This window comes from Balaenoptera musculus, chromosome 2 (assembly GCF_009873245.2).
Source record: "Balaenoptera musculus isolate JJ_BM4_2016_0621 chromosome 2, mBalMus1.pri.v3, whole genome shotgun sequence".
NCBI classification, from domain to species: Eukaryota; Metazoa; Chordata; class Mammalia; order Artiodactyla; family Balaenopteridae; genus Balaenoptera; species Balaenoptera musculus.
In genome coordinates this window covers 818872-844913 of record NC_045786.1, presented here as the reverse complement: position 1 = coordinate 844913, position 26042 = coordinate 818872, and the positions used below count along the sequence as shown (strand labels likewise).

At 40.4% G+C, this 26042-nt stretch overlaps 1 protein-coding gene across 2 annotated transcripts in view; it reads left to right on the top strand.

Moving 5' to 3' along the window:
* Positions 1-26042, top strand: part of MPP7 (membrane palmitoylated protein 7) — a 262627-nt gene that overhangs the window by 36202 nt on the left and 200383 nt on the right. For both annotated transcript variants that reach the window (XM_036841370.1, XM_036841369.1), the window contains one exon: positions 18101-18344. In XM_036841370.1, the coding sequence (XP_036697265.1) occupies positions 18308-18344 (37 nt within the window). In that variant the 5' untranslated portion in view covers positions 18101-18307. The remainder of the gene's footprint in view (positions 1-18100; positions 18345-26042) is intronic.

The window sequence follows — 26042 nt, the reverse complement described above, 5'->3', positions numbered from 1 at the left end:
TTCGTAACCTCTCCGTCTACACTGCTTATGAATTGGGAAGTGGGAGAAAGCAGCGTTGGGTACATCTCAAGATCCTTTTTCTCCAGGATCTTGGCCATTCAAGTCCTACTTTGGGAGGTGTTTTTTTTTTTTTTTTTAGCTTTCAAACAGATTAAAAAAAAAGTTTATCCATGCTTTCTAGTTTTTTTTTTTTTATTCTTATCATCATTGTCATCTGGAATTAGTTGTTAGGTAGAGCATAAAATGGTTTTTATTAATTTCTATAATTGCTGCATTTATTTGTACTTGGCTTTTGAAGTTGACAATTAGCCAAGGTCTGATTTTGATGGAATTTTATGACTTTTTTAAAGAAATAAAAATGTTTATTTCTAAAAATAAATAATTGAACTTAATTAGATTTCATTAAAGGGACCATTAGCTTTAAAGCTTTATAAAAGTAATTTTCTCAAAGTCTTGATTATATATGAATGTAATTTTAAAATTTACTACTTTCCCAGAATTTTAATTCAGTTGAACGAAAATGAACATTTTATCTCTTTCTATTTTGCTTACTGCGAGACTATTTTAAACATTCTTAGATTGAAAGTTACCTAAAATTATTTTGAAAAATTGATATCCAGAAACTGTAAATACTGAAAATTCCTTTAAGTACTTCATATTGTAAATGATTTAAATTAAAGATATTTGTTTTCCCATCATAACGAAAAGCTTTTGAATTAAAGCCTGAAAGTAATTAACAAGATAAATATAGAAGCCTAAAATTAAGAGTTTGGCATTAATTAGGTAACATAATAAAAGATGATCTCACATTTGAACTTGCATACCTTGATAATTCTTCTCTTTCTCTACCTAAAGACCTCTTTGCATGGAATGGTATCACATGAAGCAGTGGTACTAAGCAGACTGTTCTGGTATCTTAAAACAAAGTGCCTTTCTTATGCTGCATAGATGGGTAATTTTTCAAACGTCTGGAAAGGCAAAATAAGCAGAAATCTTTTTTGAATTCAGTATAACCCTTAGATTGAGTCATGAGGCTAGTTACACAATTTGTTACTAAAACTCAAATACATCATTATTATAGAGCGCAGAATTGCTTAATTTGTTGGCCTGTCAAGGAAACTTTGAACACTGGGTCTGGAACTAGTGAAGAAATTTAAAACATTTTACTTCTGGATAATATTCTTAGTAGACTTTTTGATAAGATTGCATGGAGACAGTATTTATCCAGAAGATTATGAAATCACAAGAAGTTTCAAGATGAATCAACACAAGTTATTAACTAAGATTTACTAGTAGCACTCCATAGAACCCTTGGAGACACACACCTGGAAGAACATTATTTGCACACTACTACCAGCACACTACTGGGCTTGAAATATTCTTAATGATCAATGAACAAGTCAAAGCAAATATGATGCTATAGAAACAAGCACATGTTTGTTTACTGATAGTGTAGTGGCCCTGATCAAAAGTGTAAAGTTGTTTTGAAAAAAGAACTTTGATTCAAGTTATGTATTATTTTAACCACAGAGAAGCTTTTATATAAAAGTTTGCTATAAATCTGAATTCTTTATTAACTGATGTTATAAAAGATAGTGAATCTAACAACATCCTAGCCCTTAAAGTTTAATTCTGGCCCTCCATCTCCCCCCATCCCCTCTCCTTGACTATATACAAAGAAATGGGATCAGTGTGCAATTTCTGCTCTTTCGTACTTCAAGTGTTAGAAGACCAAAAGAAAGGTTTTGTCAAGAGTTTGCGTATAAGAAGAACTAACTTAACTTTTTTTTGTGTGTGTGAATGGTTCTCACTTTGTGGATCTGTAGAAAGACAGTTGTTAAGTTGAAAGATGGCTTACTTAAGTAAAAATATATCATTGAACATCTTAATCAACTTAATAGAAAATTGCAAGACCTGTGTAGATATGTATTACTTTTTAGTGACACTTAAGAGTAAAAATTCAGCTTAGTAAAAATAAGATTAAAATGGCCACCTAATGATGTTCAGTGAATATAAAAGAGTTTTTTCCTGTTTGAAGGAGAAGAATGTTTGAAAATCGACTTTATTCTTCAGACCCGTTCTGTTTAGAGTAGAATTGGGTGGAAGGTGCAGATATTGGCCCCCCACATGCACAGCCTCTGCCATGTCCACACCGCCACCAGGATGGTATGTTTGTTGTAGTCGGGGAACCCACAGTGACACAGCATCATTGTCAACCAGCGTCTGTAGTCTGTATTAGGGAAGTTTGATTGGATTTAAAGTCCATTAAAGTCACAAATACATGAAAGAATAGGAGATGTGAAATCCAATTAAAATTTTTGAATGACAGTAAAAATGATTTTGAATGTATTACCTTGTGTGAACAAAGTTTACTGTTGATGGGGCTCCATCTGAAATTTGAAGAGCTCATCTGGGCTCCATCAACAAGCACAGAACTCAGTGTAAAAAAAAGTTTGTTCACAGAAACAAGCTTAGGTTTCTCATGAAAAAAAATCTGAGCACATTTTCTTTGGGAGTTTTATATAAATTCTGGATTTAATATCTTCCCTAATACTTTGTATTTCAGTTTCCTGATCATAATTATAGGATATAAAGAAAGTGTAATTGATTTGTTTCACCAAGAGCAGACTTGCAGGCATCAGAAAAATATTTCCAATCTGTGCCATGACATGAAACACTGAACCGTATTTGCTGCTTTTTAACACCATGGAGTCACTTAGTTTTTAATCTAAGTGGGTGGTCTTGGTGAGGGATAAATTCCATCTAGGGAACTTAGAACCTCCTACAGGATTGTGGAGCTTTTTGAAATGTATACAGTTTCTTGAGAACCATCTGTATCCTTCCTGTTGGTCAAGCTGACATAGCTCGGAGAACTTCCAGTCACCACCTTAGCCGGCTGTGGTTGCCCTGGTAACCGTAGGTCACACATGTACTTGTTCATTTGTCCACTCAGCATACATTTAATGAGCATCTCTGTGCCAGCCATTGTGGAATAGAATTTATATTTCTTAAGAAATTTATAATTTCATGGAGGGGAAAGTCACACAGATACTGACATAAATGTTTAAGTACTATGATAGATTAAATAGGCCTTGAGACCCACAATGGAATTGTGAAATTTTGAAAGATTGCCATAGTATGTATGATTTTTTCTGTTTTTAATTATAGAAGAACTGAATAAGTACTTGTGAAACTTAAAAAAATTAAAAACCATAGTCTAAAAATTTATTCCCATTTTATATCCCACCCTCCCTCCTGGTTTCACTTTTCATTCATTTTTTTAAACCATTGCCTGATTGATGGACATTTTAGGTTTTGTTTTGTTTTGTTTTTTGTCATCAGTGATGCTTAGTAAGTTTCCTTGTACGTATATATTTGCACACACGTGAATTATGTTTACAGTGAAAATTCTTAGGAGTAGAATCCTGGCTGAAGAATATTTCTCTGGCGTGTTTGTTACTGGAATCCTTAGAGTCAGTAGGCTTTTCTTTTAAAGATAACTAAGAACTCAGGACGCTGTGGGCGTTTTAGTGGCAGAAATCGTCTGGAGGACCGCAGTCCCCGTGGTTTGGTGGCAGCATCTGCAGAGGTCTGGAGTTGCGGGTGTCTGCCCTTGTCCCTGGTTCGTCTTCAGCGGCCCACGTGGGCCCTCACCTTCCTCTCCTGCCCCGGGAGCCACCGCTGCCCTCCTGTCCCCGTCTAGACAGGCTCTTCCCCGAATTGTTCTCAGTCCTCGTGCCCTCTGGACCTTGGTCAGGCCCGGTTCCCGTGGCCGGGGTCTTCCGTCAGTGCCAGAGTGTGTACCGGGTGACGTTTCACTCGTCCTGAAAGAGGTGACGTTCCTGGGCTGGAATGTCCCACTTACTGTCTCTTCCCTCTCTTCTCCTACTTCCAGCGCTTCTCTACAAACTTTCTGGGATATAGCTAGCCACACCCAGAAATGTTTCTGGTTGTTCATGAGGTACGAGGTATTTCTCTGGGTCGGGATGCTCTGTGATCAGAATTTTGTTAGCTGATTAAAATCGACCAGGAACAAGCATTTCAGTAATAATTTGTAGAATTAGGAGAAAATGAGTTCCTACCTCTTTCCTATACATTTTTTTCCAAGTACCTTTGCACTGCGTTCAAATGAGCACCATCATTTGCAAATAAAAGGGGGAAGTGCTAAAAGTTCAGTACTCTCTGGATTCCGTGTTGCAACAAGTTCATGTTTGTTGTTTGGTTGCAGATTCCCGCTGGAACCCAACCCCGCCCCGCCCCTCCCTGTCTCCCACCATCATTCAGTTGTTTTCCAACCTGCGATACGTAGCAATTTATGGGGGCCTCAGGTGTGGCCCCCTTACTTTTGTACAGGCTTCTCTGTGTACATTCCGCGGTGCTCCCCAAGGTCCTCCGCGCTGGCTGTGTGCCGGGGCGGGGCACCGAGGTCCCCAGCCAGCACTCTGCTGTTGATGACCTTGACAGCAGGTTTCACCTTGTTCTTCCTCGGCCGTTCCTGCCCTTGTGGTTGGGAGACCTGGTGAGAGTATGGGCAGCAGCGTGACTCAGTCCAATACAGTCTGCCCAGTTTTCATTTTGAGATAAATGTTTTCTGTGGTTCTTTGCAAAATACTCATGATTTCCACCCAGGGTAATTCTGTGGGTAAGTATTAAGGAATTATCCCTAGTCTCTCTTTTTATTTACTAGTTAAGGTATAATAAATCTAGGAATCCTTGATATTTAAAAAGATAAGATCAGATATTTGCTCAGGATGATTCAGTACTATTTTGCTAGTTGTATTCGTCATAGCCTTGCAAAATTAGTACTTAAGAGCAGATGCCCAGTGGTTTTAGGTAATCCCTCCCTCCCTGAAACGTCTGTTACAACAATGTCATTGCTTTCCAAATGGTAACTTTTTATTTTATCGGGCTGGTTCCTTCCCTCTTTCCTGTCTATAGCAATTTACTCTTCAGGGATTAGGGCAAAGAAACACAGCCCTTGAACCACAAGACAAGCAGGAAAGACCGCCCTTGAACTGAAAGACATGTTTAGCGAGATTTTCAGAATCTATACAGCTGCGATTTTTCTGTTAGAGATCTTGGCTCCTTTGTGAAATTAATGGTTTTAGAAATGTTCACAAGTGGTTTAGGGGAGAGTAAAAAGAATCTTTCTGAGACATTGTCACATTTTTTTAATCCAGAGAGATTACAGTGCAATTGAGGACAATCCACCCAGGAGTGGACATAGCAAAAGTATCTCTTTTTAGTAATAGGGAAGTGATGTCTTGAACAGTCAAGTGGGCACAATTGCCTGGTCTACTTTGTGTAACTGTTGCAAAAGTGCTGGAATTGCAAAACCAAAACTAAAAATGGATTAGGAACTAGTTTAGGAAACTGTAGATGGAAGACACGAAGTGAAACAAACCACCAGGGTGTGGATGAAGAGGTGGTGGGCTAGTGCCCACCTGTCAGTGCAGACTCACTGGAGCCAGGACCCTGTGCATTAGAGTCAGACCCACGTTGATGCTGTGAGTGAAGCAGTGACTGCAGTGAAGATACTGTCCTTGGAAACCTGGACCTCTTCCCCCGTGTATTGTACTGTAAATTGATTGATCCATTGTTGCGTACTTGTTTATTTCTTCGGGTAAATTCCTACTAACAAGTTGAGTTGTTGGTTCAGAGGGTATAAACACTTAGAATTTTGGTGGATTAGCATGCGGTTTCTTTCTTAAACGGGAAAGAAAGACATTTGTTCACATTACATCAATGTTGGATGTTTATTTTCATTTTCAAATTTCTAATTTATTAGAAATATAATTTTTAGGGCTTGCAAGAGAGCTGAAGTCTTACAAGTTGCTTTTGTTAATAAGACTTAAATTTTCTTTTTTAAAAGTGAAATTATGGCACCCTCTGCTGAATTTGAAAGGAATTGCTGAAGAGTAATAATGTACAGGTTTGAATAAGAGAATGTATAAATGTGTACTTCAGACTTTCTTGTCCCTTATACGGTGGTCCTTTTTGTTCACACTGGTCACCAGTAGGCCGTGTGATGACGGATATTTGATTAAACCCATATTTTGAAGCGGGCAGAAGACCTGGAGCGAACAAGTCCACAGAGGCAGGAAATAACAGAGGCAGGTGTGTTCAGGGTTGTTTCGTAGAAAATTTGAGAGAGGGTGTCCATGTGATTTCTGTCGTGAAAGAAACTAGTAAGAACAGCGGGCAGGTATCATTTTTGGAATTTAAACTTTATCATGAACGTGCCGTTGAGTCATCAGATAGTTTTTTTTAGAGCAGTAACACGATCCTTTAAGCATCTTAGACAGATGATGCTGGGGGTTGGAGGTGGGGACAGAGCTATTCGCCCATCAGTGCGTTTGCTGAGTGGGGTCCCAGAGAGAGACACACAGAGCTCTGGGAAGCTGGTTACATGGTTGGTGGGTTGGTTTTGCGAAAACAAACAAACAACAAACAAAACTTTACCAAAAAACTTCAAACATACAGAAAAGTAGAAAGAATAGTACAGTGAATACCCAGAAGTCTACCTGAGGCCCACCGGTGGGTAACGTTTTGCCCTGCGTGCCCCGCCCCTGCTCCGAAGTACTTGGGCGTAGGTAGCAGGTGTCTTTCCTGTGCGTCCGTACGTACATCAGCAAGCGTCTCTCCACAGTGGCCTCAGGGGAGAGATGCTCAAGGGGCATAGAATCTGGAAAGCTTAGGATTGGGGGTACAGGTACTAGGTCCTGTTACATCCTGTGAGAGATGGCACAGAGGCACAAAGGCTTGGTTTACTGTACTTCATTTGAGGCTCTCTGGCATTTTCCACCTCTCCTTTTGAGACACTGGGAGATGGGTATGTGGTGAACACTGCTACATTTTAAGTAGAAACTTTAAAAAAAGTTTTCTAAGTTTTCTTTTTTTCTTTATCAGAAAAAGTTTCCAGCATGCTCAGTGGTTGAAGAGGCTAGCATTCTTGGGTGAGGTAGCTTCTCCCTGGGAGGAGAGCGAGGTCACTGCAGACGAGCTGGCCAGCCTTCCCCTCAGGGAGGAAGAGGGGCCAGGCCCTTGGATTGTGCTGAAGGCCCAGATCAGTGGAAATCTGTGTGAGAAAGCAGGTGTGTGCCCAGTGCGAGTGTGGGGAGACAGTGCACCCCGGCAGGGCCCTGGCACCTGCAGGGCCTGCCTGCCTCGGGGTAGGGACGCTGGGGCGAGCGGGGAGCCGGAAGTGCCCGCGGGCACTGGGCATAGATGCTGACCTTTTAGTACCTTTGATTGGTAGGGGATCTGCGTACTCTGATCTAGTAAGTGTTTTACATCATGATAAGTGGGCTTCGCAGCTCTCCCTCCTTTGGGCAGGAGGGGTAGGAAGGGGGTGGGCAGAGGCATATAATAGCCACCCTACTGTATATAAAATAGATAACTACTAAGGACCTACTGTGTGGCTCAGGGAACTCCGCTCAGTAATGACCTATATGGGAAAAGAATCTCACAAGGAGTGGGTATGTGTATACGTGTAGCTGATTCACCGTCTGTACACCTGAAACTGACACAACATTGTACACCAACTAGACTCCAATAAAAAATAAAATAAAATAAAAATAAACAAAACAAACCAACAAAATATCATGGCAGGGATTGGTAGTGGGTTCACTGTTGACTCCTTCATCCTTTCGTTCATTCAGCAAACCCTAGGGAGCCACCTCTTACTGTCTACGGCAAGCTCTATCCTCAGACGCTAGGGATTCAGGGCGCGATACAGGCAGAAGTCCCTGCCTCTCGTGGCTGACATTCTAGCAGCAAAGACAGACAGCCGACCAGATAAATGAAACACACATAGTGATTAGACTGTGACGATCGTGAAGAAGAGACATTACGTCGGGGTGGGGTTTGTGGGGAGATTCTGCAACGGGGCCGCCCAGGGAGTCCACTGAGATGCTGTTTGGGGAAAGACCCACGGAGGCCGCCCGGGAGCTGTGCCCGTGTGCTCAGAGTCTGTGTCATTTGCTGCTTCTGCCCGGGCCTGTGCCCTCAACGGCGCGTGAGAGTAGGAAGTGTCTCACAGCCGGTCTCACGTGGCCTTTAGTTTTTTTTTCTGTCTCTGCATGTGCTGTTCTTTTCAGATTCCTCTTCTAACCCTGCGATTTCTTGACATAAACGGATCATAAAGTGAGTTTCTCCTTGTCACATCGTATCTTCCAGAGTGTGTTAGTACAAGACAGTGTGCCCACAAGTCCCCTCAAAGGCTTTGCAGAGTCCTGTGGAATGTTCTTTTGTGTAAATGTTTCCCATGGTTTTTGAACAATGACTGGCATGTTACTTCCCTTAGCAACTTAATTTTTGTTCCTTCTTCACGGGAAACTTTGGAAATGTTAGCTTTTTCTCTTTTCTATTCATTCATTTCATTCTGGAAATGAAAATAATCCTTTTCAGAGCTATGATATGCAGATTAAAAATTTACAAAGTATAGTCAGTAGATTCCAGCAACTAATATTAATGGTTTAAACATTGAGGTAGTTGAAGAAAATCACATTAAAAGGTATATGAACAACGAAATACTCAAAGTTAATTACCCTTGGGTATAACTGACTCTGAGTGTGAGATTCTCTGCTATTTAGTACCTGAAGGGCCAGTACAGAACAGATACCCTTTTCATCAATGTAGGACTCACCGTTTTTCTGTACAATGTAACGTCAGGGATTTGAATTATTCTTACGGGGGTTATTCTCTCTGCTTTCAGCTTTGGATGTCATTAAAGTAGATGACGTCAGGCTTGCAGTGGTGATGCAGATCTACCAAAATCAGTCAGTAACTGGGGAAATCTCTGTAGCGCCAGCAGGCAGAGGAGTTTTTTTATGTTAAAAGAAATCCAATTTGTGTTTCTTTCTAGAGAAAGTAAATGATCAGGCTGTACTTTAGGTTAGAGGCTTCTTTTATTTTTATTAGTAAATAAAATTAACTAATTTCCTTGTTTAAAAACTGAAATACATACTGTTTACTATTTATTTTTCAATACATTGAAACTGACATCATTGTTTCCTGAAGCATTTAGTTACAACCTGAGTGAATAAAATTACTTCATTTGTGGAAATGCCCCCCCCAAATAAATAAATAAAGTAGATGAGTATGTAAGAAAATAGGACGTATAGGGACTTGAATAAAATCTCATGTGCAAGAAGGTGAGGGTTTCCTTTAAGAGTATTAAGACCACCATGGAGGAGAATTTAGTACAAAGTTGTCTGTATTATAAATGAACAGGGCTTTTGAATTAGATATTTGCTTTTGTCACTATGATAGCTTTAAAAAATACATATGTAAATATGCATTAACTATTGTGTATTACATTTAGTTTCACTCTTTGGGCCTGTCCTTACTTAGAAAATACAGTTAATGTTGGTAGCATGACGTAATTAATATTTTGCAAATAAGAATTGGTATTTGGGAAGCTTATTTTTTGATGGTTCTGTTGTAGGGCCTGAGAAACTGACGAAAGTAGACAGTTTGCATGATTTCTGTTGTCAGTAAACCTATGAAATCATGTTTATAAATGTCCAGATTCATTACAGATGTTTTTAGTAGGCTACATTCTAAGCAACTATTGTGTTGAACCACACAATATTTATTAGTACCCAGTAAATAACAGTGTGTAAATGCTTACATGATTTATGTTATTTAAAAATTATACCAGTGATTTGTGTACACGATCAGTTTATCCGTCAGGAGGGGCCAAGTTGAGCTTCAGTAGCAAACGGCTCCAGCACCATGCGCATCTCTTGCTCATGCGGTGTGTCTATCACGTGTTGGCAGGGGGCACTGTCCACGACGTCCTCTGTCAGGCAGCTGGAACGCTGGACAGCTGTGAAAGGCGAGGCGTTGAATCTCACGGTGGCTCTTACATGCACCTTCCCGGAAGTAGCAAACCTGTTTCCTTCGTGTTACTGGTCAAGGCATCAGGGGTCCACTGGAGAGGGCGTGAAGTCTGGTGGCCCAAGAGCAAGCTAGAGGATGTGGATCTGAAATGCGCAGTTTTCTTACTTGTAAATAAAGAGGATAAGATAAAAGAAGGATATCAAGCAAAAGACTGAGAGAGTGGGGAAGCTAATATTTGAGCATCTGTTATGTTCCCAGTGCCTCAGATGTGTCTCATTTGGTCATCACAAGACGTAATGAATCATAGAAATGATTTCCACTTGACACCAGAGGGAACTGACTGGGCGGGATTAAATGAGAGTGAAGAGGCAGCGCTGTGGAGTGTGGTTACCAGCGTGGGCCTTGGATTCACACATGCTGATGTGAGAATCCCTCCAAGCTGTGGCTTAGAGCAAGTTGCTTAGAATTCAGTCTCCTCGTCTGTAAGACGATGATAATAGTCCTTATGTGATGAGATTATTGTGAGAATTAAGTGAGACATTGAGTTTTTAACCTAATGTCTGGGAAATTGGGTGCATTCGGTGTTATCTGTTGCTCACCTTTGTGTGTGTGTGTGTATTTTTTATTTTAATTGTTTTATTTGGTTTCCCAAGGTCTCATATCTTGTAAGTTGTGTGTGTAGTAAGTGGTAGAATCAGGAGACTGGACTTTCTCCCACCAAAGCCTGTATTCTTTTCATTATAGGACCTTTAAAGGTTTGCTAGATTAGAGGACGTGAGAAGTAGAGAGTGATGAAAATGTGGTTGAAAAGTATTCATAAAAGCTGTCATCTGTTGATTGGCTCCTATGGGTTAGGTGTTCTACTTACGTCGTTGCATGTACTCTCATTTCATTAAATCGTCTGGCCAAGACCATGGAGTCAGGAAGGCAGGGCTGGGCTCTCATCCGAGGTCTGTCCTGTGTCCAAATCTGCGCTCTCTTCGTTAGGCTGCGCTGTCTCCCCGTGAGTAAAATGATGAGGTTACGCTGACCTTGAAGGATCAGGTCAGAGCTCTTGGCAGGTCAGAGTTGGTCACATACAGACGCACTTCCGACTGGGGGCCGTGATGCAGTTTTGAGGACATCGGATGATACAGTCTCCATCCTCAAGGAGATCTAGTGGGGATTGTAAACCCAACAAAGATGCAGAATTACATCGATGTATCTTAATTATCAGAAATGATCGGTTTCTTCAGTAGAGAGGACTTCAGGGGATGCTGGTGGATTGCTGGGGAGGATCTGGAACCGAGAATTAGTCGAGGAAAATGGAATGCAGAAGTTACCATTCTCCCCTGCCCCCATCAAATAGAGGAAAGAGTTTAAATACAACAAACAAGTGGTTCGTTCATGGTTGATAGTGTAATCTTGACGACCGTCCAGGACCTTTTAGCAGTGGGTGGTAGAAGATAAATATGGCGAGAAAAGGTCGCTGTCAGAAGAGCGGTTTCTCCGCGGGGCTGAGGCCGTGCGCAGCACTGGAGAGGCTGCTGAGTTTCCTCGAGGACCTCTGGGAATAAGCACGGGGTCGCGGCGCACTGCTCGCGGGCGGTGGTTCCGGTCGTCTGGCGTGGGGTCACGGCTGGTGAGCGCCAGGTGCTTCCTTACACCTGGGCGTCCCGACGAGGGGCAGGTGAGGAGGGGCGTGGCACGTGCCTCGCAAGCCCTGATGCTGATGGGGGTCAGCGCGCCTTCCCGGCAGGTGCGGTCCTGGGGTCCCGGGGCTCCGGCGGCTTTCCTGGCAGCCTTGAAGCCCGAGTCTCCTAACCTGGGGGTTACGAAGCAGTGTCTCTCTCATTTCCTCTTTGAAGTCTTCAGAGGTTTATAAAATTCTTTCAATGGGCGTCCTCTTTTCGGTCGCTTTGGTTTTTTTCCTTTCCATTTGTGATATGTAAGTTTTGTATTACATAATAATTGAACCCTGGTGAGTTTGTAAAATGTGAGAGGTTTTAATTTTTTGTAATTGTCCCCTTTTTTTGAAATCCAGGACTTTCTGCGTTTGGTTGTATAAAGCATATTTTTGTACATATGGCACCCTAATGCATTGCCAGTTGTAAGCATATTTTTTTATTGTCTGTGTGTAGACAGAAATTGTAGACAATTTTTTTATTGTCTGACAGAGTCTAAGATTCTTGGAATAGACAAAGTTGAAATGTGATTTTGTTTATGATTAGGAATTGCATAGGTTAAAATTCCGTATCTGTTATTTTGCATACATTTCTGCATAATAGAAAATTGAAAAAATTTGAACTTTCTTTGAATATTTAAAGAATAACCAATAAAGAAGTTGCTGGAAAGCATGCTACTCTTGGACCCTTAAGTCACTGGCAGATAGGGTGTAATGTACAGGATGGTGTCAGCAAATCTGACCCTCTACTTTCCTGGAAATAAAATACTGTGGGAACAGGGTCACACTCACTCATTTGCATATTGTCTCTGTTGAGCCTGGAGACCACAAAGCCTAAAATGTTTACTGTCTGCCTTTTGTAGAACATTTGTGCCTGCTCTGGCCACAGACAGCAGTTCTCAAACTTTGGGGTCTCTGGACCTTTTTAGACTGTTAAAAATTATTGAAGACTCTGAAGTGTTTTGCTTATGTGTGTTATATTGATATTTACCGTATTGGAAATTAAAACAGAAATTTAAAAAGTCGTTTCAATTCACTTAAAAAGAACAATATTAAACTTGTTATATGTTAACATAAATCATGTTTTTATGAAAAATAACCGTTTTCCGAAAACAAAAACATGAGTGAGTTGGGAATTCCTTTAATGCCTGCCCGCATAGAAGACAGTTACAGTCTCAGATGTGTATACTTTTCATTTGTTGCTCTATATTTTTGTTGAAGGATATGAAGAAAAACCAATCTTACACAGATCTGTAGTTGGAAAAGGGAGGAATATTTCAGTAACCTGTTCAGTTAATTGTAGATGTTCTTTGTTACTGCAGTTAACCCTTGAAAAATGTGAGGATTAGGGGCGATGACCCTTGAACAATGTGAGGATTAGGGGCGATAACCGTTCATGAAGTTGAAAATCCGCTTATAGCTTGTAGTTGGCCTTCTATATCCGTGGATTGAGTCAGCTGCGGATCCTGTAGTCCTGTTAAATCTATGTATAAGTGGAGCCATGCAGACCAAACCCGTTGTTGTTCAAGGGTCAACTGTACATCAAAACTCGACATGTGGTAGTTTCAGTGTCGCAGTATGGAATCTGAAAATACATCAACAGACGTATCATATTGGAACTTTCAAATCTGTTGGGCTATCCTGTGTTTTGAATGGATCTTTTATTCACACATTATTTTTTAAAATATTATGCATTGATAATTTCAAAAATATTGGTTCACTATCCACAGGTTGACACAATATAAAAAAAATCACATTTGCTCATATCACCACTGATCTTGGAAGAGCCTGTGGGTTTTGGGAAGCTGGTGGACCTGCGCAGAGCGGGAACTGGTTTCAGGATGCTCGCATTTCGGTTAACACGGTGCCTTGCAAAGCGAGGACCACCTCTAGTGGACACAGGTTTTATAAAATTCTGTTTTTTTGCTTGAGTGTTTATGCTTTATCATTAGCAATGCCTTAAGAGTCAGTTATTACTAATTTTACTACTTCATTAAGGAAGTTCTAAAGTCAATGCCCTTCCGTCTTTTTTTTTTTTTTTTTTTTAAATGAGACTGCTTGGTAGTGAAGAATTAACTAGGATGAATAGTTTCCATTTGGTACTGTTATCTTGATCTGTGCTAAGGTACCCATGGTTTTGTCCACCAGTACTTTTCATCATTGGTGCAAATGTCCACACATTGCAAAAGGCAAATAACATCTTGATGGTTTTATGAAAATAGTTTGACTTCAGGGACGCCTCTGAAAGGATCTCAGAGGCCACTGGTGTCTGCAGACCAAACTTTGAGAACTGATGGTATAAAAGGTTTAAATACCATTTTCTGTAAACAGATTGATGCCACCTACCTGCATTGCTTCCTGTGTTTTCTAACAATTATAATTTATGAAGGTTTGCTGCTTGCATTGGCTAATACAACTCATGCATCTTTCAGGTAGAGTTTTTTTTTTAATGTCAGATTGGTTAAAAAAAAGGTTTACTCTTTGTGTGTGTGTTGTTGCTCTATTAGGTTTTGAAAGTGTAAGTTGAGAGTATGTGTAGCTCATGAAATCATCTACAGTCGGATTACTGGGCAGTTACTGTCCCTTGAAATGATGGGTGTTGCTATGATTATTAGTTTATTTATGATGACAGTTAATTAGAAGTTTTCCTGTTCTTGAATACTCTTCCAAATAGAGAGGGCGTGAGTTTGGAAAATTAGGTCTGGTACCTGATTTCTCATTCATCTGTGTTAACCTTGTGCGTACGAAATATTGTGATTCATGATAAATATATATTTGGCGTTCTGTGTAACCCTTTCTGCTTCTAAAACCCTTGGAATTTCCTAAGTGATAAGAGTGACAAAGGGGTCTTTTGTTTTTCCTAACTACTTTCAACCATACCTTTGTTTATGTTAACGAGGTGACTTTTGGGAAACCCTTATGGACGGGGTGGGGGGGGCGCTGGGGGCTGGTGGCCAGGGCAACCAACCTTGATTGGAAGGTTGGAGCTTTCAGTCCCACCCCACAACCTCCAGGGAGGGGAGGGGGCTGGAGGTTGAGTTCAGGCACCAGTGGGCCAGTGGTTTAATCAACCATGCCCCTGTGACGAAGCCTCCATAAAACCCCAGAAGCCTAGGGTCTGGAGAGCTTCCAGGTTGCGGACACGTGGAGATTTGGGGGAGGGCGGCTCCCAGGGAAGGGGTGGGAGCTCCACCTCGCCCTGTGCAGCTCTTCTGTCTAGCTGTTCCTCCTCATTTCCTTTTACAGTTAACCAGTAACCTAATAAGTAAATGTTTTCCTGAGTTCTGTGAGCCCCTCGGGCAAATTCAGTGAAGCTGAGGGAGCTGGGGGAAACTCTGATTTGTAGTGAGCCCATCAGAAGCACAGGTGACAACCTGGGTTTGCAGGTGACATCAGAAGGGGGCCAGTTTTGTGGGGCTGAGCCCTTACCTTGTGGTATCTGGCCCTATCTCCAGGTAGACAGTGTCAGAACTGAGTTTAATTGTAGGTCGCCCAGCTGGTGTCACAGATCTCCTTGGGGTGTGGAAAACCACATCTGCTGTCAGAAGTGAAGCATTGATAGTGGAGGAGGTACGCAGCAGGAGTGTGTGTGTGTGTGTGTGTGTGTGTGCGTGCGTGCACACACATTAATAAAAGTTTTTGCAGATGGCTGTTTCACTGGGTGCAATTAAGACTTCTTTTTTTTAGGGAAAACTCAAAAAACTTTCTGCTACAGACACTTGCACTTCTGTGGTTGACCACTAGATGTCATGAGTGCCCCGGGAGCCCTAAGGGTTGCCCAGGGCGGGTAGAAACTGAACATGGTAGGTTCTAGACCTTCACATAGTTCACTGTTTCCATATGACGGATGCCAGAAGAACCTGATACAGTGTGATATATAGAAGCACGGTATGACTGGAATAATGAAATTTCAAAAATAAGCCCTTTTAAAGGAGGGTTGTAATAGTTCTATTGGGGATTGTAAATGCTTCAGGTGCACTTGACGCTGTAGTTTCGTTCCTGGCGTTTGGGTTGCTCTCTTTTTTATGGAAAGATGGATTGAACTTCAATTTAAGAATATTCGGTAATCCCTCTCAGGACGTACTGTAACAGCTGGTATTTTTGTGTTGTAGTAAATCGATTCCATACAACAGTCAGTAATAATCATGGCTGGATTCTGACAAATTCCAAAGCATTTTAAATAAGTTTAGCCAAAGAAAATAACATGATTACTACAGAAATTTAGCTCAGTTTGAAAGTTAAACCCAGCAACTCTGCTTCGTTCCACAGAATATTAACCATTTTCCTGGTTGGGATTTTATCAAACCATTTTTTTTTATTAATATACTTGTATATGTTCTGAGAAGATAATTATCTTGTAGCATATATTTCTTAAATAACATAACTTTGGAAAAAAACTTAACCTTGAGTGTTTATTGTGAAATAAAAGATGAGAAATACTGTGGTAAAGTCTTTTGTATATGGCATATGTGGAAAGCTGCAGCATCAACTCAGGAGGATATTTTGATGTGAACTATAAGGTGGTTTTAGTATTAATAGGATGTTTGTTTGTTTTAAGCATAAATTGGCTTATATGGTGTACGTGGTTTATGAAATTGAAACATTGTAAGTTCTTTAAGGCTTGAAGAAAGTTGTAGTTTGCATGGTATAGATTATATAGTATGTGTATTTCTGTAGTTAGGTAATCTGTACCGTACAAATTATGATTTATGGTATAAAGAGCTTAAATTACATACATACACTCTATAATAAATACCTACCTACATACCTACATATATGCCTTTTCCTAATGGTAGAAATGTGTGTGCATATACTTTACAAGTTATAACCGTTTTTCCCTTTTTTCTCAGCAGCAAAACAAAAGTTTACTAATTGAATGCATTTTTTAAATTATGTATGGTCTGTTTTTTATTTTCTTTGTGTTTGAATCGAGGAGCACTTTATGTAGTTGAATCTTAATCCTGATTGTTAGGATAACTTATGAAAACAAAGCAGAGTTGCCTTTTAAAATTATTAGGGAAAACAGCTTCAGAGATGGGCACTAATGAAGCCTTGGTTTACCTTTTTCTGTCTTATTTTTAGCTTAGTGATTTATATTTTCACTTGGTATTTAAAATAACTGCCCTCATATTTTTAATTAACACAGAGGATCTCTGTATGAATTTGTATGTGTAGTTTAACTACGTCAACCTTTGTAACGTAAAACAAAACTCAAGACATTGCACCGGGTTGCCTGGTCCAAGATAGTCTATTTGATGGTGAATATTTTTATGCTAACATTTACTTTGATAATTAAAAAGCTAATTTAGAAGGCTTTAATAGAATCTTATAGTTTGAATTTTTTCATGAGGAGTTTGGCAAGCTCATTTTCTTTATTCTGTAATATGAATCAGCAATTTAAAGGCTTTAAGAATTGAAGTGAGCCAGTTTTTCAGATGTTTACAGTATCTGTTTTTCTTGTTAATATATGTTAAAATATGCTTTTAAATCACCGAACTTGCTTTATAGAGAACTGGGGAAAATGCGTTAAAAAGTGAATTTAAACATGTTGTGTGGTTCTTCTGATTTCTGAAAAATGTAAATGTGGTGTATTTTCCGTTATTAGGCAGCCGTGGTCCAAATTTAAACCACATGGCGTCCTCCTAGGTGTAGGCCAATGTAAATTTTAATCTTGCTACTTTTATGTTTTCATTTTATAATCTCATTACCTGAATTTAAAAAAACCAGTTGTAATAGTTAGCATTCATTGTTTGCAGGGTGTTCGTTGGATTATCCAACAGTTGTAAATTGCTGTTCTCTTCATTTGCATATAAGGAAATTAAGGCTTACTAAGATCAAATAACTTGTCCAAGATCACAGAGCTAGCAGGATTAGAGATTAAGCAAACACTAGAGCCCTTGCTTTTAGTTACTGTACAATAGTGCCTTTACTGCTTATTTTGGGATAAATGTTACTTAAAATAGTTATTTAAAAAATTGATATTTTCCAAGATACATCAAAGCTTAGTTTTCACTAAAACAATTTATTTTCATATATTAGTTTGGATTGTTAGGTTTAGTTTAGATTATCAACAGTTCTGTAAATCTATAATAATATCTTGCTTCAATTCTAGTATTCTTTCAAGGTTGTTTGTAATCTTCAGTTAGAGAACTTTGCAGTTGTCGTATTAGGATGAGTTACTTAGAAAGATTACAGTTAGTTACAAGTTGCTGACAATTTAGAGAATCTCTGCTCTACGTTTAGGAATACAGTTTTGAATTCTAACAGAAGGGAGGAATTTTAGAATGACGTTGGCTTACAAAAGCTTCCTCAAGTTCTCCATCTGTGCAGTCAGTGGTTCTCAAACCAACTGTAAAAATCTTTAAGGAAACCTTGACACATTCACGAAGAACTTTCATGTTTTTAATTAGAAATCCCACGTCGAAATAAAAAACTCTCCCATTTCATATTTGTCTGTGGTCTGTAGAAGAAATTGTGAAGATTGTGATCTCCCTAATAACGTGTTGGAATCAGCATTTTGAATTAGTTACAGAAAGTTGCAATTTAGTAATCTGGCCTCTTCTATTTTTAATGTGTTCCTTTTCTTTGCAGAAACGGACTGCAGGAGACACAGATCTTGGTAGACAGTGTGGCTGGGTAGACAGCGTGGCTGCAGGCCTTGGGGTTGGCACCCCTGCCGCCTTTGAACGGAGCGTGTTGGCAGCTCAGGGCCCAGCTCAGCCTGCGTCCCGCATCCTGCGTCCTGCGTCCCGCGTCCCGCATCCTGCATCCTGCATCCTGCATCCTGCGTCCTGCATCATGCCCGCGCTGTCCGCAGGCTCGGGGAGCGACACAGGTATGGAGCCCAGGAGGGGCACGTTTCCTCCCATCCTTACAAATCGTCCAGCTCACAGTGAAAACCAGCATTGCTTTAAGCGACTGCAGACAGGCTTGTCTTTCTGAAACCAGAGTGAGGGCCATCATGGCCTCAGGATAGACGTTACTGGAGGGCGTGGGCGGACCGCTTTCTCGGGTACTGACGGCTTGTGCTGATGCTTTTGTACTGTGTTGCATTTTGGAGTAACGCCGTACGTTTACATTTCTTTTTTTAAAAAATTAAGTATTTTAAAGATACAGAAAAGTGTGGAAAATATCATGGTACTCATATTACCTATCACTCTACTTTAATCATAGCTATGAATTTTTTTGCCCGTATTTGCTCAGACCTCTCATTTTTTCCCCCCATTTTTCTATTTTCTTTCTTTCTGTCCAGAGGTAAAAACTGTTCTGAAGTTGATATATGTCATTAAAGAACTCAATTAAAACAAGCACGTTGTTATCAGTTTTAAGACTTAGTGATACTTAAAGATTTCCAAGAAAGGGAAAAAAACTCATGCGTGGATGTATGTGTGAAATCCCCTCTTTCTGACCTGATTTAGAAGGTGGGATGGGGGTGGTCAGTGCCCCTTTGAAGCCCTTTTCTGGGGTTCCCCAGAATCAGCACTTTAGAAAAATGTAGATTCCTGGACCCTCCTCAGAATTATTAAAACAGAATGCGAGTGGGGTTGGGAGCTGTAGCTTGCATTTTTAAGACCGCTCAGAGGAGGGGGTGACACAGAGTGTGCCTAAAGGGATGGGCTTTGTTGCACTGAGCACACTGAGTTGGTCCCATTAACACCCTTCTGTAGCCAGCGGAGATATGTCTTGTCCTGGACAGTCAGTGGCGCCCTAATTTTTAAAGAGCCGAATCACAAATGTGATTTTGTGTTGTGTTAGGTGACACTGGCCTTCTCATGTGCACTATTTGCCCGTATCGTTCTTTGCTATTTCAAGCAGAGCCATACTTAACACTTTGGCAAGTTTTTTCTTGTCTTTTCCCATAAAGAATGAGGTTTTTCTACTGTGATTTACACTGAGGATTAGTTTTTCTTAGGAAGTGATTTTGATTTTTAAATTACATAAAAATCTTTTTTTCTCAAGACGTGAACTTGGAAGCAGCTCCTTTGGACAAAATTTTTTTTTCTTTTCAGTTTTTATATAGTCCCACATTGTGTTCCACTATATAAAACGAATGATTTAAGTTTCCGTAGTGGTTTGGGAAATTATAGATAAAATTTATTTGAACCATAAATTTACTACAGTTTATGTAGTAAATAAGTTTTCTGCCTTGCCGTTCGCCAAAAAATGCCTTAGTTTAATTGAATGCAAAATATTGTTGATTACACCTAACATGGGGAATGATTAAAGTGGCAGTTTAGGCGTCAGTCGTGAAAAATACCATAGGCTATTTAGAATGGAAAAAGGACTCTAGCACGCATAGCTGGCCCGCTTGGTGCAAATCTGAAATACTGGTGCGACTCACTCCCGGCTTTGCGCTAGTTTTTGACCAGTGTGTCCCAATAAGGTTTGAGTTGGGCAGGGGAGATTGTTTTAAGAGTCACTGCATTCAGGGGGGCCCCAGGGTGTGGGCACCCATCAGATGCTGCGTTCCCTTGTCCTTCCTTGTAGACCAGATGCCATCGATCAGTCAAGGGTCACTGTTAACTGTCAGCAACGTTGCTTAGCGATGGTCTCCAGGGGAACAGCGTTAGCAGAGCTGAAGGGCGGACCTCACGCAGCGGGAGAGGGTGCGACTCCCCAGTGCACGCGTCGTGCTCACGTGGGGAAGTGCTTGCTGTGTAAACTTCCACCACTTCCTCTTCCTCTGAGAGCAAGCAGTTAGTTACACGAGTAATGCATAAAACTGCACAGATAGAAAAAGGAAAGAAACCCTTCCTACCCGCTCTTCCCCTTCCCCCAGTCTCCTTTCCTTTCTCAGTTTGATGAGCGTCCTGCAAGAATTTTCTGGACGTTAAACACTTATGTGCCTTCGTAAGTAAATGTGTATGTACATAAGTATATTGTTTTGTCTTTCTTCCTTACTTTTTAATCACAGATTCTGTCATACTCTATGGATTGTTCTGTGACTTTCTTTCTACACCAAGTAATGTCTCGAAGAGGTATTTCTATATGATACATGTGTGTGCATACATCTGTATATATAAATAAACATAGATCCTCCAAATTCTCTTCAACTAATGCATAGTTTTCCGTTGTGTCACATTACACTGTGTAATGAACCAGACTACTCTTAATGAAAGCCCTGGTTTTGTTCCTTTTGTAATATTTCAGGAGAAAAGATGTACATATTTAATGGATGTTGTCAAATTGTCCTCCAGAGGTGTTAAACCACTTAACAATCCATGGACAGTATATTAAAAATCGTTTCCCCCATGTTCTTGGCAATATTCAATATTATATTCTTATAATTTTTACCAATCTGATGGGGAAAATATGGTATCTTTTTTTTTTCGAAAGAGTTACATAGATCTCAAGTTTTATTCAGTTAATAAAAAGTAGTTGTTGAATATTTATAATGTGCTAGGCACTACTTTTCTTTCTTTTTTTTTTTTTTTTTTAATCAGTCATCAATTTTATACACATCATTGTATACATGTCAATCCCAATCACCCAATTCAGCACACCACCATCCCCACCCCACTGGGGTTTTCCCTCCTTGGTGTCCATACGTTTGTTCTCTACATCTGTGTCTCAACTTCTGCCCTGCAAACCGGTTCATCTGTACCATTGAAAATATGGTATCTTAAGTGTGAAATTTGCACTACTACCAACATTGAGCACATTTCCCTTTGTTTAATGGCCATTATTCCTCTGTGATTTGTTTGTTCTTATCCTTTCCCCATTATTCTATTGGTTTATCATTTTCTTATTTATCTGCAGTATTTCTTTATTTGTATTTTGTGTATTAACCCTTTGGGTCATTTTAGGTTGAACACCATTTCTTCTGGTCAGTCATTTGTCCTTTTTTTTCTTCCTTAAATAGTATCATTTTTAAAATAGAAGTTGAAAACTTTTATATGGACAAATCAATATTTTCTGTGTGGCGAATGCTTTCTTCCTTCTGCTTAAGAAGGTCTTTCCAACCTAAGGCAGGATCGAGAAGATAGTCTCTAAGATCTTCTTTTAATAATTAAAAAATTTTGGGACTTCGCTGGTGGTCCAGTGGTTAAGGCTCCGTGCTCCCAATGCAGGGGGTGCAGGTTCGATCCCTGGTCGGGGAACTAAGATCCCGCATGCCGCACGGCATGGCCTAAAAAAAAAAAAAAATTAAAAAAATTTGTTTTTACACATTTGGAATTTCAGTCCAACTAGTTTGCATGTGGAATGAGACAGTAACCAAATCTTAACATATTTCCCACGTGAAGAGCCAGTAGTCCCAAAATCACTCACTCAGTAGCTCAGCCTTTTTACATAAATGTGTATTGGCCCCTCTCGTGTATACGTCTGTTCTGGGTTTTCTTTCTTAGCTATTATGATCTGGTGATCTTATCTAAAAAAAATTTTTTTTAAATGAACTTTATTTTTAGAGTAATTTTAGATTTAGAGAACGATTATGAAGGTAAGACAGAGAGTTCCAATATACTTTATACTTGTTGCCCTGATTATTAACATCTTACCTCAGTTTGGTACATTCATTTCAATTAGAAAATCAATACTGATACATTATTATTAGCTAAAATCTATACTTTATTCAGATTTTCTTAGTATTCCGTTAATATCCTTTTTTGGGTCCAGGGTCTCACATTATATTTAGTTGACCTTGTCTCATTAGGCTCCTCTTGGCTGTGAAGTTTCCTTAGACTTTCCTTGCGTTTGACGACCCTGACGGTTTTCGAGAGTAGTACTGGTCAGGTGTGTAGTGGAATTCCCTCTGTTGGAATTTGTCTGACGTAAAGTGCCACTGTCGTCATACTGTATAGTAAGGGGACGTGCTGGTGACTTGGTTTATGACTGTCGATGCTGATTAAGTAGCTGATGTGATGTTCGCCGCATCTCCCCACTGGAAAGTGACCCTGTCTGCCCACCCCGTCCCGCTGCGCTCTGGGGAAGGACGTCTGCGTGCCTCTCACATTCGAAGGGAGTGTGTCCTGCTCCCTCTCCTGCAGGGTGACGTACCCCTGTAACTTATTTGGAATACTTTCTCTCTTCTCTCCCATTAATTTATTCAATCCTTTTTCATATCCATGTGGACTCTTGGACGTTTATTGACACTTCGGGACATAATTCAATTCTACTTCACTTATTTTGTTGTTCAAATTGTCCCAGCTTTGGGGCCACTGGGAGCTTTTTCAGTTGGTTTCTTTGACGTATCCGTATCCACGGGGGCTTGTTTTAAATGCTTCCTTACTTTGGGCATGACGGGATGCTCTAGGTTAATCTTGCAGTGCCCCATCTAGAATCAGCCATTTCTCAAAGGACCACCAGCTCCTTTTATTAGGGAATGGGATTAGAAACCAAGATCTGGATGATAGGTTTGCACAGTGTTTTTTCTTTTAGGCCCTCTCATCTGACAGAGCAAAGAAATACATGTGTGTACACTGACCTGTGTATATATGCACGTACATGAACATTTCTATGTGCAATCATCTGTAAGTGTGTTAAGCTACATATGAGTTCTTACTGGTGTCTCCAACTCGAATCCACAGGAAATGGACCATCTTAGCCTCCTTCCCTTGTCTGTAAATTCCTGCTGGCTACCACCATCAACCACGCACCATCTGTCTGCTGAATTATTCAGTCCAGTGTGCGTGTGTGGTAGTGTCCAAACTGTTACCTGTCCCTCCTTGGGAAACAGCTTTTATCAACTAGAGAGTTGATCTTGTTTTCGTTCCTGTGAGAGTACCATTCTGTTTTTAACCTTACGGAATCGTTCTTTTCCTGCATAGTACCTGTGTTAGTTTTAGTTTTACAAATTCATTAGGTCTGAATTTCACAAATATCATATAATGTGGAATATAATATATCTACAGAAATGCATATAAAACTTTCATAGTACAGTTCTTTTTTTAAACATCTTTATTGAAGTATAATTGCTTTACAATGGTATAGTACAGTTTTAAGAGTGATTATAATGCCAACGTCCACGTGGCCACCACCTGAGGAAAGAAACCGAACCCCTGAGAGCATCCCGTGCGCTTCCGCCGCTCACTGCGTCCCCGGCCGCCATGGCGACGGGCAGCAAAGAAGATCCTGCCTCACAGTGTACACAAAACGTATGTTTTAAGCATCCCTAGGCACTTTGGTTTAATTTCGCGCGTTGTTGAGCTTTATAAATGGAATTCTACCACATGAACTTTTTTTAGGTTAGTGGTGACTATTTAGAATGAGGAAAAAAATAACAAATTACGAATTTTTAAAAGTGGATACATAAAATAAATATTACAGAATCCAGGGGAAAAGCATAATAATTTTTAGTGAACTGCCTGACATACCTCTATACTTGGTTTTCTTCTTTATTTTTTTGGCTGTCTACTTTTTGATTGCCTCTTCCTACGACAGTGATTTTGCAATATTTACTTTAAGAGAAGAGAAAGGCGGTCCGGCCTGCAAAGGAGAAGTGCAGGATACTTGTGTAGACAGTACTCCTGACACACAGTAGCTCTCACTGCAGGTGTGTGGGTTTCCCTGACACCGAGCGGTTCTCTGCGACACCAGCTGGGTGTCCCAGAGCTCGGTTCTGACGCACGCTGGCGGTAGCGCAGACCTCGCAGGTTCAGTCCCCGTAAGACGCCCCAACTTCAGATACCAGTTACAAGTAATAGGCCCCCAGGTTGCCCCCAGCTTCTGTCTAGCGTGGCTGCAAAGTGGGGTCCCACAGCCACCTCCGTGCATTCTGTCCTTTGCTAGAATAGCTCACAGAACTAAGGGAGAGATTTAACTCATCCTGGTCAGGTTGCTGTGTAATAAAAGACAGGATAAAGGATACAGATGAGGAGACGCGTAGGGTGAGGTCTGGAAGGGTCCAGAGGTCAGGAGGCTCCGTCCCTGTGGAGTTGGGGTCCGTCACCCTCCCGTGTGTAGAAGTGTTCACCGACACAGAAGCTCGCTGAACCCCGCGGTACTGGGATTTTTATCGTGGCTTCATCACATGGGCGTGACCCATTATTCACTCCACATTCAGCCCCTGTCCTCCTCCAGGACGTGGGAAAGACCCTGTCACTCCATATCTGTATCTGTGCCTCATGGTGGTCCATATGTAGTGGTAGCTCATGGTAGCTTTAATTTGCACTTCTTGGTTACTTATGAGGCTGAACACATGTTCACATTGGCCATTTCGATTTTCTCTTTCGTGAAGTACCGACTTAAATCTTTTGCTTATTTTTCAATTGCCTGGTCTTCCGTGTAGGACATTCTCCTGTGTTCTGGATTCTGTCCTTTGTCCGCTTTGCTAGCTGACAGCCGTCTTCTCCTGTTCCGTGGCCTGTCTTCTCATTCTTCTTGCCGCCTACCCTGGTCCGCATGCAGAAGTCACACCTTTCGGTGCATCTCCTCACCACGTCCTTTATGGCGAGTGATTTCTGTATTTTATTCATGAACTATCTCCTTAGCCTGTGGTCAGGGAGTTATTCCTTTTTCCACTTTGGTTTTAATACTCTAGGATAGATTCTTGTGTAAGGTGTGAAGTAGGCTGTAGGCTACAGATGAGTGTTTCCCACGTGGATGCCCAGCTGTCCCACCGTGACGTCGTAAAGACTGTCCTTCCTCCCCTGCGCGCAGAGCTGCCACGCGGGACCTTGATTACAGCGTTGGCTGTCAGTGTGACTCTTAGCGTCCTCGTTTTTAGTTCTAGATCTCAAAAGGAGTTACTTCAGCTTTTCTTCTTCGTCATGCTCGCTCTAGGTTTATTTCATATATGCCCTTTATTAGATTAAGGAAGTTTCCTTTTATCCTTAGTTTGCAGAAAACTTTTAAAAAATCACTAGTCATTGAATTTTGTCAAGTGCATTTTTACTTGTTCGTTGTAATCATATGATTTGTTTCCTGTAAATCTCAATATAGCAAATATCACTGATTTTTGAATGTTAAGCTCACTGGCATTTTAGGGATAAGCCCAATTTGCTCCTAATTTATTATCCTTTTCATAGAGCCTGCTGGATTTGGCTTGCGCACATTTTATCTACAGTTTTAATATCTGTGTTTATGAGTGATTTTAGCCTGTAATTTTCCTTTCTCATTCTCCCGTCAGATTTTCACAGTCATGTAGCGTGTTGGAAAGAGTCTTTACTTCTGTTCTCTTCTGTTCATTTGGGTTCATTAGAATACTTCTTTTTATCATTTTAGATTTCCCCTTAATTATTTTGAAGTTATACACTCTCCTTCTCTATTTTTAGTGGCTACCTTAGAAATCACAAGCTGCATCCTTTATTATAAAATCCCCCGTTAATCTGTACCTTTATTATCATACTGGACAATCCAAAGACCTTACTTAGGACACTTTTACCCTGTATGCTTCCCTCCCCGTTTATATGCTATTGTGTCATGTATTTTAATTCTCTATTAAAAAACAAAAAACAGAACCCAAACCTTGAAGATGTCAGCTTCATAACATCTTACAACTTGGCATTTTCATCCAGGATGACTTTTCATCCGCTTAATGTAAAAATCTTTAGAATTTCCACTATTGAAGGTCTACTGATGTCCAACTGTCTCTGTT